At 32.9% G+C, this 18,243-nt stretch overlaps 1 protein-coding gene across 2 annotated transcripts in view; it reads right to left on the reverse strand.

The window, feature by feature from the left end:
* Nucleotides 1-1,807: 1,807 nt before the first annotated feature.
* The window catches only part of LOC114328143 (uncharacterized), a 28,111-nt gene continuing 11,675 nt past the window's right edge, over nt 1,808-18,243 (reverse strand). For both annotated transcript variants that reach the window (XM_028276920.2, XM_028276921.2), the window contains exons 4-7: nt 9,616-9,651; nt 6,988-7,105; nt 1,994-2,061; nt 1,808-1,938 (exon numbers count right to left, since the gene is read on the reverse strand). In XM_028276920.2, the coding sequence (XP_028132721.1) occupies nt 1,921-1,938; nt 1,994-2,061; nt 6,988-7,105; nt 9,616-9,651 (240 nt within the window). In that variant the 3' untranslated portion in view covers nt 1,808-1,920. The remainder of the gene's footprint in view (nt 1,939-1,993; nt 2,062-6,987; nt 7,106-9,615; nt 9,652-18,243) is intronic.

Here is an 18,243-nt window from a genome sequence, read left to right on the forward strand (position 1 = left end):
ACCTGGGGGTTTTCATTTCAGTAGTTTCTTTGGCCATCGTTGTTCGTCCATTCTAGGTAAGTGACCGGACCATTTTAGGCTTCTTCTCTCGAGCCTGTCTATCGCTGTGTCGTGTGCCTACATCCTTCTTATTTCTTTGTTACTTACTTCGTCCAATCGGGAGATTCCAACACTTCTAGGTATGTAGTCCATTTCCACAGCATTTATCCTTCTTCTGGACACTGCTGTTAATGTCCAGACTTTTGCTTTCATACATTAGCACCGATTCAACAAATTTAATGACTTCCCTATTCTTAGTTTTGTAGTTCTGGATACATTTTTATCCCACCACACGGAGTTCAAGCAACCTGCTACCTTGTTACTTTGTTCAACTGGCCTTTGGATTTCTTTGTTGCCTAGGCCTTTTCTGTTTATTAAAGCTTCCAGGTATTTAAATTCTTCAACCTGTTTAACTGATGTGTTCTCTCTTATTAGGATTTCAAAGTGGGCGTCAGAATTCACGACTAGATATTCTGTTTTTTCTATATTTATATTTAATCCCCATTTTTTAATGGCTAAATACAGGCGGGTTAACATGAATTCCATGCCATACGACTCTTGTGCCAGTACTGCTTGATCGTCAGCAAAGCGGATGTTAAACAGGCAGTCATCTCCCATCATGATTCACATTAGTCCACAACTTCTTTTCCATTCTCTTAAAGCGACTTTCAAATAAATGTTAAATATTAACGGTGATAAGCTATATCCTTGCTTCAGTCCTTTTTCTATTTTTATTTCTTCAGATAGTTGTGTGCCAATCTTGACATATAATACTTTATCGCTGTACAATGATTTGATAATATGTATAATAGCCGGACTCACTTTCTTTTCAACAAGGGCATGCCACAGCTTGTTTCTATGGACGGAGTCATATGCCTTTTCCAAGCCTATGAAGGCGGGTCTAGGACGTTTCATCGCCGCCGTTTCGATGCCGCCAGTTCGATGCCGATGCCGGCCGATTCATCGCCAGTCAATTAATCGCTATCTGATATATTTCCGAATTTTCAACAGTTACAATTATTAGTTATTTTTAGTACTAATTAGGAATTCTAGGAAATGCGAGATATGACTGCGATGAAATGGACTGGCGATGAACCGGCGGCATCGAAACGGCCGGCGATGAACCGGCGGCGTCGAAACGTCCCATTCCGATGAAGGCAATGTGGGTTTCTTCATCTACACTCGTCCTTTTCTCTATAAGTTGTTGGATGACGAAAAGGTTGTCCACACATGAGCGTCTTGCGGTAAAACCACTTTGATCTTTACTTATTCTCCCTCTTGTCTCTACGTCTAATCTGTTCTTTATTATTCAGCTAAATAGTCTACTAATAGTACTGTTAATACTAAGGTCTCTGTAGTTAGAGGGATTACTATGTTTCCCCTTTTTGTAGATGATCGAAATGTTGGAGATTTTCCATTCTCGAGGAAAATAATTAGTTGCAACACATCTATACCTATACGTTTATATACCTGCAAATTTTCAAAATCCCTGTTTGATTTATGCTAATGCTGATTTATCCTGATACTTAGTTGTATTGTGGTTTCTCCCACATAGTAATAATTTAACACGTTGACGGACAGTGCGTCAAATGTATAAGCAAGTGTTGTGACACTAATATGTATTTTGCATAGAAGAATAGAGGAAAATGCAACGTCTTTAGACGTTGGATCAAAATCCATTAATGAAAATTAGACGTCTATATAAGTTCTGTCCATCAACGTGTTAATTATTTAGTGTCATTTAATATAAAATTTAAATACGTGGCAATTGTTGTGGAGAATTTTTATTTAATATAATAATCAAGAACATACAATTAATAATTACACTAAATTAAATTTAAAGATTCGCAAAGTCCTTTTCCTCTTCTTTTTATCGTTTTGTTAAAATATGATATATTTCTGAAAATAAAATATGCTTAATATTGAGAAATAAAAGTAGTAATAAAAATTTTACCCCTGGGTTTATTTTGTAATGGCATTTAGTCATTTCCAGAATCTTTTTATTTATTGGTACGTCAGAGCCTAAAACAAACATTTGTTTTCTTAGTAAGTGAATAGTATAAATTAACTGATCAAGTTAATACGATCTCCAAAAATGCAATAAATAAGAAAATTGTTCAACATGTCGGTTATTTATTAATACGTCAATGGTTATGGCAGTGGCGGCTCGTGGCTTTAGGGACAGGGTCGGAAAGGTTTTGTCTCCTCAGATAGGTGTGCCATCTAATAAAAAGGCTTCAACTTCTTCAATTTCATGGGAGATTTTTGGTTTTTGTTTATTTTTATTTATTTTTATTTTTTTTTTGTTTTTTTTTTGTTTTTTCCTATAAATTTAGAACCCAAACCTGTTTATAAATTAACTCTAGTCTATTTTGTTTCGAAGTAGCAAAATGGATTATACCATCATTGTAAAATTTTTTATTGTTTTGGAGAGATTTTAAAAGTGTTTTTCTATTGACATTTGAGGCAAGCTTGACAGTCTCTCTTGTTTCATGGTGTTTCGATTATACGTTTTGACTCTTTTGAGACAAGAGAAATCCCGTTCATTTGAGGCAGAATTTGCCTACGTTTAAGAACAATAATTTATTAATTTCGGGAACAGTTTGTTGTACCTAATTAATTGCAGTATATAAAATTATACATATTTTGTAAGTTATCCCACCTTCCGAAAATATTTGGATCGGCATATAAAATTTCATTTTCTTATTTTATTTGATTAAATAATTAGGATAACTTTTAATGAACTTTTCTAATAGATATTTTGAAAATAAATTCTTTAGCGTAACTTAAATTTTGAATCGTCTAGACTATACAATTCACCGGACATCAAGGCAACGCTGTCATAAATTTGCCTTACCAATTTATTTTTGATATCAAAAAATTTTAATCTGTCCTTTAAAACACCAAAAATATATTTTGTCTTATGGCTTCTACTCACGTCTGAAAACCTAAAGGCCTCTCATAAATATTAGACGTAACGCGTATCGAAGAACAATTGATAATTGTGAATGACATGTTACCTCTATCAGTAGTTTCGTCTACTTCTACCCAAAAAGGATCAAAATGTAACTACTAATTGATTCTTTCATTCTGTGCTGTTTTAGGTACGTCGCTAAATCTCTTCGAGACAGAAAGTAAAATAGAAAATTCCAGGTCGTATTTGTTAAACAATTTCATTTGTTCTCTATAATTAACTTGATTTACCGAATACTCCGATTCATTCTGTCCCCTAAATGGTAATTCCTGGCAACTTAAAAAAACTACAGTATCAATAATTAAACGACGTAAAACTACTTATTTCATAGTTTCATCTCGGGCGCAGTACGTGGCTAGGTACGTGCCTTACTGCCGTTTGCCAGATCACCTATCGGCAGAATGGTATCTGCCGGACTTGCCATTCAAATGAATACGGCTAATGTATAATTGGTTGCCTCTCGGCTAATATTCCATAGCTTCTTATTACAACCAAATCGTCAATCTGGGGTGCATGGCTATAGGATCATTAATTTGAAAAGTCTCTTACGCACAGCGCACAGGGATCATTTAACCTATCGGATCGATCGAATTCTTTTCAAAACAATAAATAAAATTTAGTCTGTATTATCTCCCAGATATTTTTTTATTTCACAGAAACGAATATCATCAACCCTGATTAAATTAAATATTTAAAAAATCTATAATGTGTCCATAAATGTGTGGGTCGGCACTGCCGACCCTGATCAGCCACCAGTGGGTTATGGGCAAACAAATGTTGTGCATATTAGTTTTTATTGTTGTGAGGACACAGACAAAAGCAAGTTTATAATTGTAGTGACTTTTTAAATAGTTTTTAAAAGCAACAGGTACATAATTGTACATGTTTCAGTATTGTAATAAAAAATTACGTACAGTGCTAGTCAAAAGTCCGTACCCCCTCGTATCTTTTGAACGGTTATAGCTATAATAGTGAAATTTGGAGGAAGGAAATAAACGGACGTAAACTTCTTAACTAGTCATGACAGGCTATGTAACAGTAACAGATGACTTTACAGCGCCACTGTGACAGATAATTTTAAATGGGACCTTATGGCAAGTGATACCTCATTTGAAAGGTATTGAAAATACCTATTCAGTCATACTAATTTTGTTTGAGTTTGAGCTAATTTTGATGAATAAATGAAATAAATATAAAATTGTAGTTTCGCATTTAATTTAAAAAATTCAAAATTCCGCCTATGATTATTTGTCAAAAAGGTTGACGTTGACGTAAAAACTACTAGAGAATTGAAAAACGTCATCTTTTTGACAAAAAAACCCATAGGCGGACATTTGAATTTTTATTAATTAAATGCGAAATTAAAATATTATGTTTATTTAATTTTTTCACCAAAATCAAAATCAACTTAAACCCAAAAAAAATTAGTATAACTGAATAGGTATTTTGAATACCTTTCAAATGAAGTATCACTTGCCACAAAGTCCCGTTTAAAATTATCGGTCACAGTGGCTCTGTAACGTCATCTGTCACTATTACGCCACCTGTCATGACTAGTTAAGAAGCTTACCACCGTTTATTTTCTCCCTCCAAATTTCACTATTATAGGTATAACCGATCAAAAGATACGAGGGGGGTACGAACTTTTGACTAGCACTGTAGATACTTATCTATTGGAAAATGGAAAATAGGTACTACCTACCTCGTAGGTAATGCTTTGATTTACATAATTTGATTACCAACAAAATTTCTACCAATCTTCATCTAATATATTGTTTTCTTATTCTATGTTTTGTTGTATTTTAATATTTTAATTCCACAAAAATCAAACTAATTTAATTAAATTCAGAACTGTCAAACCGTAATACGTTTAGTTGGCCCATCTTTCCACATGACGGATATGTGTCGGTGAGTAAATGAGTAGAGTCTTCGATTACAAATCAAGCACCCTAAATATGCGCGGGTTCGATCTCCAATGCAAGTTTTTATTTTGTTATTTTTTTTATATATTTTATGATTGTTATAATTTGTTATAATTTTTTTTTCAGAAAATGCGCATTTAGCTAAAATTTTTGCCAACAATTATTGTTCAGAAATCATTTCTTTGAGGCATTTTCAACGTGTTTGTGTGTGTTTTATTCTTTTATTTTTTTAATTTTTGCTGTTGTTTAATAAAAATTTTTGGAAAGTAGTAAGTATTAAAATTAGTTTAATATTTAAATAAAATATAAATAGACTGTTTAAAGTACATATATTAATTACGTTGAAACCACATAGAAGTATAATTTCTTACGTATGTACAAAGTACACACACACACACACATTTTTTATGTGACATGTTTTAAATAACAAAAAAGATGTCTCATAATGTACATACTGAAGATATTTCTCTTCAATTCTGACGTGAGGCAGTGTAGTAGTCAACGTGATGCAAGGGCGGATCCAGGACCAATTTTCGGGAGGGGCCATAAACTTTTTTTGGGGAGGAGTACCGGAGGTACGGGGAGTAATTTTTAAAAATTAGGGTTACAATGGTGAGTTTTAAGGCACTTTTCACACACTTTTACCATGTGTGAGAAGTGCCTTAAAACTCACCATTTCTGCCATAGTACCGACTCCTACACATTTCTTCGGATCTAAGTGCAGTTCTTTCAACAAATTTAATACTATTTTTCCCAATGCTTCTCCTGCCAGGCTTTGTTCTTTCCCTCTTTCTTGATTTTTACTAATTATTTTTAGGTTCTCATAAGCGTCAATGAATTTGACAAAGTCTTCACGAATGTTGTTATTGTGTATGTATCTCAAATTTAGAGAAAGCTGTTCCACGTGGGATACGTTGGTCGTTCCACCACATGTTAATAATTGATTTTGACTGCTGCTACTAATGTGTGTTGCTCAGGAAGGTGATGTGGATAGGTGTTATTTAAGAGTCTTATCTCCTGATGCGATTTTAAATCTTAACAATTCCCCTCATTACTAGGTTCAGCATCTTCTTCCAGACTCAGAAGGCCATCATCACGATGGTGTATTAGCTTAGAGGAATATTTTGTCGACCTAAGAACACTATAGACTCTAATATTGGTCGTAGTCTTTCTTTATTTTTTTTGTATCTGTTTAGACCTCTTAGAGTCTATCTGGTTAATGACGGACTTTTGAGGGTTGCGATAACTTTGTAGAAAATCCAGCTCAATCTGAACGCACTCCTTGTGGTATGATGTTTTTCATGGGTTTATATGGCTCCGTCTTTGCTCGTGAATTTGGCGAAAGATGTTAAAGGTTTCGTGACAAGGCTTTGGGCTGTCATCCCGTTATTGTGACCATATTTTTCATTAGAAAAATAAAACACAATACTTGTAAAATTCTTTTGACTGTGCGAAAATACCAACCAACTCCTTTGTTTTAAGTGCTAGTGACCCAAGTAACGCTTCATTTCTTTTTTATTCTTTGTGTGTATAGAATATGGAAATTTACATGATTTTGATGGCTGTCAAGGTCGTTCTAACAATTGACACTTTGTAAAATTATCAACATTTTGATTTTGATAAAAACCCAAGTCATTCTTGAAGCTTCAGTTACTTCCTTTTTTCAACTCTAGTCCAGAAAACATATTTATCCCCTCTTTTGTACATATTGTCCATATGTGTTTGAAATTAAAAACATTTGAACTGCAAATATTTAAATTTTTTTTTAAATTCTCGGAGGGGGCCATGGCCCCCATGGTCCCCTCCCTGGATCCGCCCTTGACGTGATGTCGTTTCCGTCTTCCCCTGGTCAGTTCTTTTAACTCATGCATGGTGCATGAATCTTGCATATTCCTGTAATTTGATCGATCCATCTTGTTGGGGATCTTCCTCGTGATAATACAAAAAATAATTTTATTTAAAGTAAGTCAATTTCTGTTACCTTGTCATAGCTTCAGTTACCTTGTCTGAGCTTTAGAATTAAGGTGCAAAAGAACTTATAAGTATACTCACCTAATTCTCTTGCACTTTTGGCACATGGTATAAATTGGCTTAGTTCTTCTGGTTTAATTACTTTTACAGGCCAGTAGTGCTTCAACCTCTCAGGTACTGCTTCCAAGTTGGGTTTTAACTGAAATGGTCAGTATATTGTAAAATTAAAGATAAAATAGTAGTGGACGAACAAACTGAATAACGCATTTGTTAGAAATTCATAGAATTACTCAATAATACAACTAAAATAACTCATAACAACGACCGATCCTGCATCGATAACTATAATGTTGTATTCAATGTGAGCTTCGAATATTTTTAATATTAACAAAGCTTAATATAAGTTATAAATTGTGAATCTCAGTGATATATTGAAATAAACTTTAAGTGTACAAACTCTTTACATAATATCCAGTAAAATTAGCATTAAAGTCAGCAAATTGCAATTATTTGTTATTGTTATCAATAGACACATCCAGTTATACCAGCAAAATAACCGCTTTTAGTAAAGACCGATCTACCTGTTTTAGCAGGTGTACAGGGTTGGACTTACTTTTCACTTAACGTTTATCGAAATGAATTCAAAACATGGAATCCCACAACAGTTCTACAATACAAGACCATCAAAGTCAAATAAACGCATCACAGTCATATTCTTTGGTAGCGTCGAGAGTGCAATTTCCTGTAAAGTCCCAAGCAATTATCTTTAGTGCCTTAGAAAACACCAAACTTCAAGACTACCTTCTCCCACTTGGAAATATGATTCAACCGAAAAATATAACCTTCTCTTCTAGATTATCTAATAATCGCATATATGTATGTATTTATCCAATAAACCAATAGTGGATGATTTTATGAATAATCATGGTCAAACAGAAATACAAGGTGAAATTGTCAGAGCAAGAAGGTTAGTTACACCAGCGGAACGACTTATGCTCTCCGGCGTATGTCCTTCAATACTGCACGACTTGCTAATCAATGAGAATCCCTTCCATGACATTCCTCAAAATTAGTGCTTCTATGCCTGAGTTCAATCACATCCTTAGTTTTCGAAGACAAATCTATATCAGTCCTCACAGTCTAACACTACCAGAGTCATTTACTCTTGTTTTTGACAACACGATATATAGAATATTCATCTCTAAAGACAGTTTCGTTTGCTTTAGATGCAAGAAGCCAGGTCACATTGCATCACAGTGCTCCGAACCACTAGCTCAACTAAACCCCAACCAAAACCATGAAGCATCGGTATCCAGCGCAACAAATATATCTTTGCAAGCACCCAATGATACAAACCCTTTTCAGTGTGAACAAATGTCTATTTCCAATACGGAGATACCGAACAAAGAAGATGCATCAAATAAGGACAGTCACATAATTAATCAACCAAAACGTAACTTTGATGAAATTATTTCACCTGAAGCAGATCCATCTTCAAAAGAATGTAACATTTTTCCACCAGCTAAAGTCCAAGCAAAATCTAAAAAAGCTAAAATTAGTTCAGCAAGCACTTCTGAATTCTCATTTTCTCTCTTACTTGACCCTGCTAAAAACTTCATAGAAAATCACCCTCTACCTTTCCCTCTAAACTTTGATCAACTAACATGCTCCTAATGAATATCACGGGATCAACAGATCCTATAACCACAATTCAAGAATATACCACAGACCTATGAGCTTTGTCCCATATGCTCAGTCTAGTTTACCCCCATTTAAAGGAAAGGTCCATAAAACGAAAATTTACGTCTATAAAGAAAAATAAGAAAAATATTCATCGTAATCTTGGCAGTGAGGCGTCAGACTGGGAAAGTGGCACATATCAATTAAGCCAACATTAAGATTCAAGTTTCTACTTTAAAAGAATATTGATGGAATTTTTTATCGCCTGTTATGCTCCTACATCTTTCTCTGAATTCCAGCATCTATACTGCAGAGCCCTTTGGTTTGTTTAAAGCCATCAAACTATGTATAAATTAAAAACCTCCCTTGTTGCCCAGTCCTTTCCGACTCTCTTAGCACGGTCAAAGCTATGCAAAATATATACCATAAACATCCCATTGAGAAAAGAACCAAGACCGAACTAATGGAAGCTCAAGAAAGTTTCAGAAGAATCGTCTTCCTGTGAATACCATCCCACACAGGCATTGAAGGAAATATGAACAAGCAGATACTAGTGCGCGTAACGCTATCACTAATGATGCATCAGAAAGAGAGTGTCGGAGTGTCGCTAGCCATCTAAAAGTTCATTCCGAAAATAAAGTGTTAGTGCGTGGAATTTAATTATTGCCCAAAGGTTTAATTGTATACAAATTGTAATTCATTTTTACCAATTTTTGATTTAATATTGTTACAAATGTTACAGAAATGTCGCTAATAACCTTCGGGTGGATGCGACTTTGGCTTTTTAAATAAAAAAACTCATAACAACTAATAAATACACTCATTAAAATTACTCCTTAAAACTAGAACCATCGTTAAAATAATTACGCATATTTCTTCTTTTTGAGAACATATGTACATAATAAGAGCATTTTGTTGAATACAAAAAACTGTTAAGTTCATTTGATTCATACCTATTGTCATTTTCCTTGGTACGACTACGTACCAGAGCCATATTAAAAAAAAATGGTTATTAATTTGAATACTTACCACTCCTGATTCAAACCAAAGGCATGATATGTAGGGCTAAAAAATACAAATAATAAAAGGTTACAGTAGTATTCTATCGTTCTAATAAAAGCATTTGAAAAAATAAAGTAAATTATATTCCTTAGTAGGGTGGTTCGAAAAAATGTTTTTTTTTTATTTCAGATCGCTATAGTGCACAAGAGTTTCAATTGGTATAGACGTGAAAAAACCACTAATTATTATCTTTTTATTACTTTGTCTTCCGGTTGTGCAATGTCATCGAAATTAGCAAAAATTGTGAAAAACCTTAATTTTTCATGTTTTTTTTAAGCAGGCCAGATGGTCTTAATTGCGTTCCTATACCATGAATTAACTACTAAAAGTACGTAAAATCAATATAAATGCATGTATTATACATTTGCTTCATATCTTCCGGTCGCGCAACATATTACAAAATGAGTAAAATTAGTAGTTTTTGCAAAATTTTAAAGTTTGACTGTTTAGTACAATTTAATCATACGATTTTTAGAGATGATATAGTTTAATTCTGTTACAATAATATAATTAATATCAAAGTATATAAGATAAATTTTTATGTTCAAGCGAAATTCGGTCGCGCAGCTTCGTCAGACATAGCAGACTACCGTGACACGAGGCGAAAGTGACGAATGCCAGCGAAGCGCGAGCAGCCACAAATAGAGATACATGTGGGAATACCTCTACATTGGAGTACTTTTCTTCTCCATTACAACGAACTATCTTTCCGCCACCTTTATCAACACTTAGATGGAAATACAACAGGCCCAATAGGATACTCCGGACCAATTGGAAAGGCCCTATACCTGATTGTGAAAGACTATCAGTTATTGATTTTAATCCTATTGATTGTGAGATTCCAAAAGTTGACAAGCGTATTCTTAGCAAGAACCAATTGTACTTGCTTGAGATATCAGAAGTCATCAATTCAGGACATTGTTCAGAAGACTTTGTAGTACGTGATCCTGGCCCAATGTCATATTCAAGATGACTTAAAACTGCAAACCGAGTTTTGTGTTTCTACATCAGTGTGTCCAGCTGTTCTGAAAATCTGAGAGAGATTGTCACATTCATTCTCAAATGTTATATGCCTATGTGGTTTGTACCATAAAAATAAACTCCAAATTCATAGATGGGCCTAGATATGTTTACAAAATCATTGAATCTACAAGGTACTTACCAGAAGAGCTGGGCTTCAGTCGTATCGTGAAGACAAAGCAAAGTGACTATCAGAACCTTTAAACCACCAAACTTAAACTTTGAAGCTAAAGAGTATTACGAAATTATCAAATGGACACTGTACACTGTACACTGACTCCTCCTCCACTGTGAAGACCATTGACTAATGAAGAGATAAAACAGTATGTGAGCAATGACTTCAAGCCTGTAATGAGTATAGATGCTTTCCCATGCCATACACGTGAAGTTGAAAGATGCATTAAGCTAGTGACCGAACCTTCAAGTAAAGTATGTGCACACAGTTCCATATTAGAACCACAGTATTGCACCGCTCAGCGATGCCAACTTTGACATTGAGCCAGGATCACGTACTACAAAGTCTTCTGAACAATGTCCTTACTTGACGACTTCTGATATCTCAAGCAAGTACCATTGGTCCTTGCTAAGAATAAGCTTGTCAACTATTTGAATATGTATTACAATCGATAGGATTAAAATCAACAAATGGTAGTCTTCCGCAATCGGGTAGGGGCTTTCCAATCGTTCCGGATATTCTATTGGGCCTGTTGTATTTTCATCTAAGTGTTGGAAAAGGTGGCGGAATGGCAGTTCGTTGTAATTAAGAAGAGAAATATTCCATTGTAGAGGTCTTCCCACATGTATCTCTATTTGTGACAGTGTGCGCTTCCCTGGCATTCGTCACTTTCGCCTCGCCTCTCGGTAGTCTGTTGTTTTTGATGAAGCTGCGCGACCGAATTCCATTTGAATATAAAAATTGATCGTATATGCTTGGATTTTAAATATATTATTGTAATAGAATTAAACTATTGCATCTCTAAAAGTTGTACGATTAAAATGTACTAATCAGTCAAACTTTGAAATTTTTCAAAAACTACTAATTTTACTCATTTTGTATTATTTTGCGCGACCGGAAAATATGAAACAAATGTATAATAAGTACATGTGTATTGATTTTACATACTTTTAGTAGTTAATTCATGGTACAGGAACGCAATTAAAATCATCTGGCCTGTTTAAGAAAAATATGAAAATTTAAGGTTTTTCACAATTTTTTTCTAACTTCGATGGCATTGCGCGATCGGACACAAATTATTAAAAAAATATAGCCTAATAAAATAAAAAAAAGTCAATATGTAAATTCGTACAGGTTAAAACAAATTTTATATCAAAGTTTAGGTGGGTACAAAAGATATTTTCAAGAAAGTATCCAAATCATACAAGGGGATCATTGTTTAAATAATTAAAAAGGGGTCATTTTTGCAAAAAAATTATTTTTTTAACTGCTGAGGTCATTCAATTACTAATGAAGGTCTTTAGGATTTTTTCTGCAAAGTTGAAGGGTAAATTTTTCACATAAGACTTGCTAAATTAAATTTGACCCCCTATTTATTTAAATAATTATACATAAAACCTTAAAAACAAATTTGCAAAAAATTATTTTTAGCGTTTTAAATAAGCAATATAAAATATGTTATTTTACAGAATAAGTTGCGCTATATTACCAGTATTAAGGAAAAAAATTGGTCGAAAAATATTTAATATTTTTTGAGATATTCAATTTGATTATTAAATGTTACTATATTTTCAATTGCAAAAACGCGGTTGTTGCCAAAGAAATATTCATCTGCTTAAGATCATATTATTTTTATTTTTATGTATATTTTCGATAAATGTATTGATAAATTCAAATTTCAGTTAAACTCACCACTAAAATGGCATTTGAAAATTCTTCAAATTTGTATATAATTTGTTTTTTTAATAACGTCGCGGGGATTAAGCATTTTGAAATGCCGTTTCCATAATTGGATTCCTGGGAATTTTTTACTAATTAACAAAATTTTTTTGTCATTTTTCTTCTTCTTTTTTTTTTCTTTGAGTTACATTACTACGGGCCCTTTTAGGATTAAATTTTATTAAGAATGTCGAATCTGTGAGTTGTAGATTCTAGACCTAAAAATATTAAGATTTAACTAAAATCTCTTAAATAAAATGTGGGTACTTACTGAGTTACAGGGTGTTTTATTTAAAAATTTAAAAATTATTGTTACCAAATACTTTAAAACTATTTGACGTATCCTTATCATACTTGGCAGAAAGTGTGGCTATTATACACCCTATTAAATTGTGATTAATAAACGTTTCTAGCTAGTGCCAGAGGCGTACGACAGGGGATAGAGGATGATTGACCTTTCCCAAATTCTACGCCACTGAGTGAATTACTATTGTAGCGAAATTTTTCGATTCTCCAATACTTTGTATGTAAATAACTTTATTGGTATCGATAAAGTCATCAGTTTTGAGAGATATTGGAAATTTAAAATGAATGAATGAATGAATCAAAATAACTATGCCGTTTTATTTTTAACGACCAGTATCTCGAAAACTAATGACTTAATCGTTACCAGTAAAGAGTATATTATTTACATAGAAAGTATTGGAGAATCGAACAATTTCGCTAAAATAGTAATTCCCTCAGTGGCGTAGAATTTGGGAAGGGTCAACCATTAACTGGCCCTGTCGTACGCCTCTGGTGGTAGCTAGAAACTTTTATTTATCACAATTTAGTAGACTGTATAGTGCCCACACTTTCTGCCAAGTATGATAAGGATATGTCAAATAGTTTGAAAGTACTTGGTAAAAATAATTTTTAAATTTGTTAATAAAACACCCTGTAACTCAGTAAGTAGCCACATTTTATTTAAGTGATTTTAGACCAATCTTAATATTTTTAGGTCTAGAATCTACAACTTAGAGATTCGACATTCTTAATGAAACTTAACCCAAAAAGGGCCCCTAGTAATATAATGCCAAGAAAAAAAAAGAAGAGGAAAAAAAGACAAAAAAATTTGTTAATTAGTGAAAAATTCCCAGGAACCCAATTATCGAAACGGCATTTCAAAATATTTGATCCCCGCGACGTTATTAAAAAAATAAGTTATAGACAAATTTGAATTATTTTCAAATGCCATTTTAGGGGGAAGTTTAATTGAAATTTGAATTTCTCAATACATTTGTCGAAAATATACATAAAAATAAAAATAATAAGATTTAAGACAGGTAATTATTTCTTTGATAACAACCGCGTTTTTTCAATTGAAAATAGAGTAACATTTAATAAACAAATTCAATATCTCAAAAAATATTAAATATTTTTGGACCAATTTTCTTGTAATAGTACTGATAACATAGTGCAACTTATCCTGTAAAATAAGATATTTTATAGTGCTTATTTAAAAAGCTAAAAATAATTTTTTGCAAATTGTTTTTAAAGTTTTATGTATAATTATTTAAATAAATAGGGGGTCAAATTTAATTTAGTAAGTCTTATGTGAAAGACTTACCCTTCACCTTTACAGAAAACAATCCTATAGACCTTCATTAATAATTGAATGACCTCAGCAGTTAAAAAAGTATTTTTTTTTGCAAAAATGACCCCTTTTTAATTATTTAAACAATAATCCCCTTGTATGATTTGGATACTTTTTTGAAAATATCTTTTGTGCCCACCTAAACTTTGATATAAAATTTGTTTCAACCTGTACGAATTTACATTTTGATTTACATGTAGTGTAATTTTATTTTACTAGACTAATAATAATTAGTGGTTTTTTCACGTCTATACCAATGGCAACTTTTGTGCACTATAGCGATCGGCAAAAAAAACTTTTTTTTCGAAGCACCCTATTCCTTATTTAGATCCAGTAATCAATTTCTAGATGGTTTAATAAAAAAACGCCAAAATAAAATCTCTTCCTAAATAAAATCAACTTTTTATTTCCGGAAACTTGACAATCAGATTTAAGTCGTACGATTTAGTGTCACTCTAAGCCGAAAATTGACCCAACTACCTACTTGATCAATAGAATTTAGCTCTGTTATGTTATCTCTTTCCATGTTGTCGAGCCCTAGATGACATAGTACTTCTCGCAGTATCTCCGAGTACTATACAGTGTGTCCCCGAAAATAGTACGTTCCTTAAAGGTATAGGTAGAAGGCAACATATAGAGCAAAAAAGTCTTATAACATTTTTTTCTAAACTCAACCGTTTGGCCAAAAAACGAAAATAACGTTTTGTTATGAAAATTGAAATCTGACAACTATGTATACAAAATCTAAAGATAGACACAGTCACAATTCAAAAATAGTTGCCCCATGGTCCTTTAGTATTTACATTACACCCTGTCTTCCTCCTCAACAAACAAACAAATTCTTGTTTTGTTTGATTTTTACACATAGGGTGGTATAACTATTTTGCAGGTATCTACTGTCTGACCTACACTGCTGGTGTCAATAACCTAAGTCACAAACAGTTCTTGTACAGTGATGTCAGATTAGTTCATATTATGAAAATAAAAGTTCGCTTATATAGAGAATAGAGAACAATGTATTTTTTTTTTGGAAAAGGTTAACTTAAAAAAAAGTGTGTGTACTTTGTACGCAGGTAAGAAGTTATACTTCTACTATAATATAATCTAACTTCATATTACGATTTCAACGAAATCAATATACCTATCTACTTTAAACATTTTTTTGACAAGATATTCTTCCTTAGCGGCGAATCGATTGAGGGTAAAATTTGATTGATCCCCACGCATGCGCACACCGACAGTATGGTATTAGTTGTTATACGGGCTCTGATTGGGTGTTGAAATTTTGAAATGATCTGTCAATAATTGTTCAATATGGAGGTTATCGGTAAACAAAAATATTTTATAATATTAATTTTTATTGATGTGCGGACAGAAATAAAATCAAATTTATAATTATAGTGACTTTTTAAATAGTTTTGAAAAGCCGCAGGTACGTAATTCTAAATGTTTCAGTTGGAAATACCTAATAGTTTCAATAACTATCTATTTGGAAAATGTAAACAAAATAATGTAGTTACCTATTAGTAGGGAATGCTTTAATAATTTACATAATCTGATTACGAACAAACTTTCTACAAATCTTCATCTCATATATCGTTTTCTTACTCTACATTTTGTTGTATTTTATTTCGACAAAAATCAAACTAATAATTTTATTAAATTCATATAAATTTATGGTGTAAACGTTTAGTTTGTGTATATTCCCACATGACGTATACGAGAGTTTGGTGCAGTTTGAAATGACGTCAACTTTCGTACGGCGCGGTAGACGTGAAGTGGGTTCAAGCCCCAAGCAAGTTATTATTTTTTTATTTTTTTTTTATAGATTTTATGATGGTAAGTATATTATTATACAATTTTTGAAGATATTCTTCTTTCCTGAAAGTGGTAGATAAGAAAGTTAGTTTGATTTTTAAATAAAATAAGCACAAATAACCTTTTAAGTATATTTACTTCGTTTAAATTACCTATTATATAATAGAAGAATATCTTCTTACGTGCGTACAAAGTACAAACACATTCTTTTTTTTTGTATTGTATTTGAATAGTAAACTAATTTTAGATTAGAACAAAAAGAATACAAAAAAAAGGATATGACTTTGTCCGGATTTGAACAGGGGACCTCTCGATCCCTAGGCGAATGCTCTACCAATCAGCTACCACCGCTTTTGTATTCAGTCGATAATTTCTCGGACATAATTACAATCACGGTGACAGAAACGTTAATTAAAAATAAACATTTTCAATAATACTTATTAGGAGGAAGACAAATTTACAGACATATAAATTATAATAAATATATTTACTAAAAACACTAATTATATATTATTTTCACGCACACCTTATTTGCGCTACATAACTTAAAAGATGTAGTGACTAATACCATACTGTCGGTGTGCGCATGCGCCAGGGAATGTAAAAATTCACCCTCGTATATAAGAAGTATGAGTTCAAAAATGTTATAGGACTTTTATTTGTACATTGTGTAATATATCCATACCTTAAAGAACGCACTATTTTCGGGGACACCCTGTATATTGTATAACCTACTACTTCCTTCGGTTACGAGATTGTTTAATTCTCGAGAGTGTCATCAGTGTATCTTGTGCTGTTGAGTCGCTCTCCATTTATAAGTAGTTCTTCGTTTGATAATAAGAAAATGAAATCCATTGCCACATTTATGTCAAACAAATGTACAAATATGTCTAAATAATTGCAGATAATAAAGAAATGCAGCTTAGAATCATCCCTGCTGTTAAAAGTAATCCATAGTACTCCAATGGAGCTCATGGGCACACAAGCTTCAGAATCTCTAGCAGAGACCCTGAACGGACAAATGTATTTTGCATCACTGAAATGCATTCAATGGCAGACAGAAAACACATTTTGGCGACCACTAAATGACTTCAAAATTACAGGCAAATGTAAAAACAGAAGAATAAGTAAACTTGTTAATGACAATGGAGAGATAATCGTGGACAAAGAGAGTATCGATAATACCTGAAAAAATTACAATAAAAATTTATTTTTTGATGAGAGGGAGAACCAGTCCCCAATACCTACGGAAACGGACCACCTATACTAGTTGCAGAAATAAGCGCAGAAATAATATCACTAAAAGAAGGTAGAGCTCCAGGACCAGACGGAGTACAATTTGAATTTCTTAAACGTCTTGATCATGAATTTTTACGAATACTATGTAAAATCTTTAATAATATCTATGACACAGGCAATATCCCAAAGAATTGGCTAGTTTCAGAATTTATTACCTTACCAAAGAAACAGGGAGCAAAAAAGTGCGGAGAATATAGGCTAATACGTCTAATGAGCCATGCATTAAAACTTTTTTAAAATTATAAATCGTAGAATATACAAGCTATGCGAAGAAAGAACACAAGACACAGAGTTTGGATTCATGAAAGGCGTAGGTACTAGAGATGCACTGTTTAGTCTACAGGTTTTATTTCAAAGATGCAGAGATATGACCTGCGATATTTACATTTGCTTTGTAGACTACCAAAAAGCATTTGATAAAAATCAACATCGAAAAATAGTGGATGTTCTAACAAAGCCCAAATGGATGATAAAGACCGACGTATAATACAAAATTTGTACTGGAACCAATCAGCCACAATAAGAACGAATCTTGGAGGTGAAACAACGAAAGCGATCCAGATTCTGCGAGGCGTTAGACAAGGTTGTATACTTTCACCTATATTATTTAACCTATATTCAGAGGAAATACTTAGTGAAGCCTTGGAGAATTGCGAATATGGAATACTTCTAAATGGAGAACGCCTTAACAACATCCGCTTTGCAGACGACACCGTTATTTTTGCAGACAGTTTGAACAGTTTACAGCAACAAATAAACAAAATAGATGAAGTAAGTGAAAGATTTGGACGTCAAGTAAATATATCAAAAACTAAATTTATGACCATCAGCAAAAATAAAATTAGAGACGCCCAACTACTTATCAATAATACACCAGTGGACCGAACAAAACAGTATAACTATCTTGGACCAATAGTAAACGAACAAT

This window comes from Diabrotica virgifera, chromosome 9 (genome assembly GCF_917563875.1).
Source record: "Diabrotica virgifera virgifera chromosome 9, PGI_DIABVI_V3a".
Lineage (NCBI taxonomy): Eukaryota > Metazoa > Arthropoda > Insecta > Coleoptera > Chrysomelidae > Diabrotica > Diabrotica virgifera.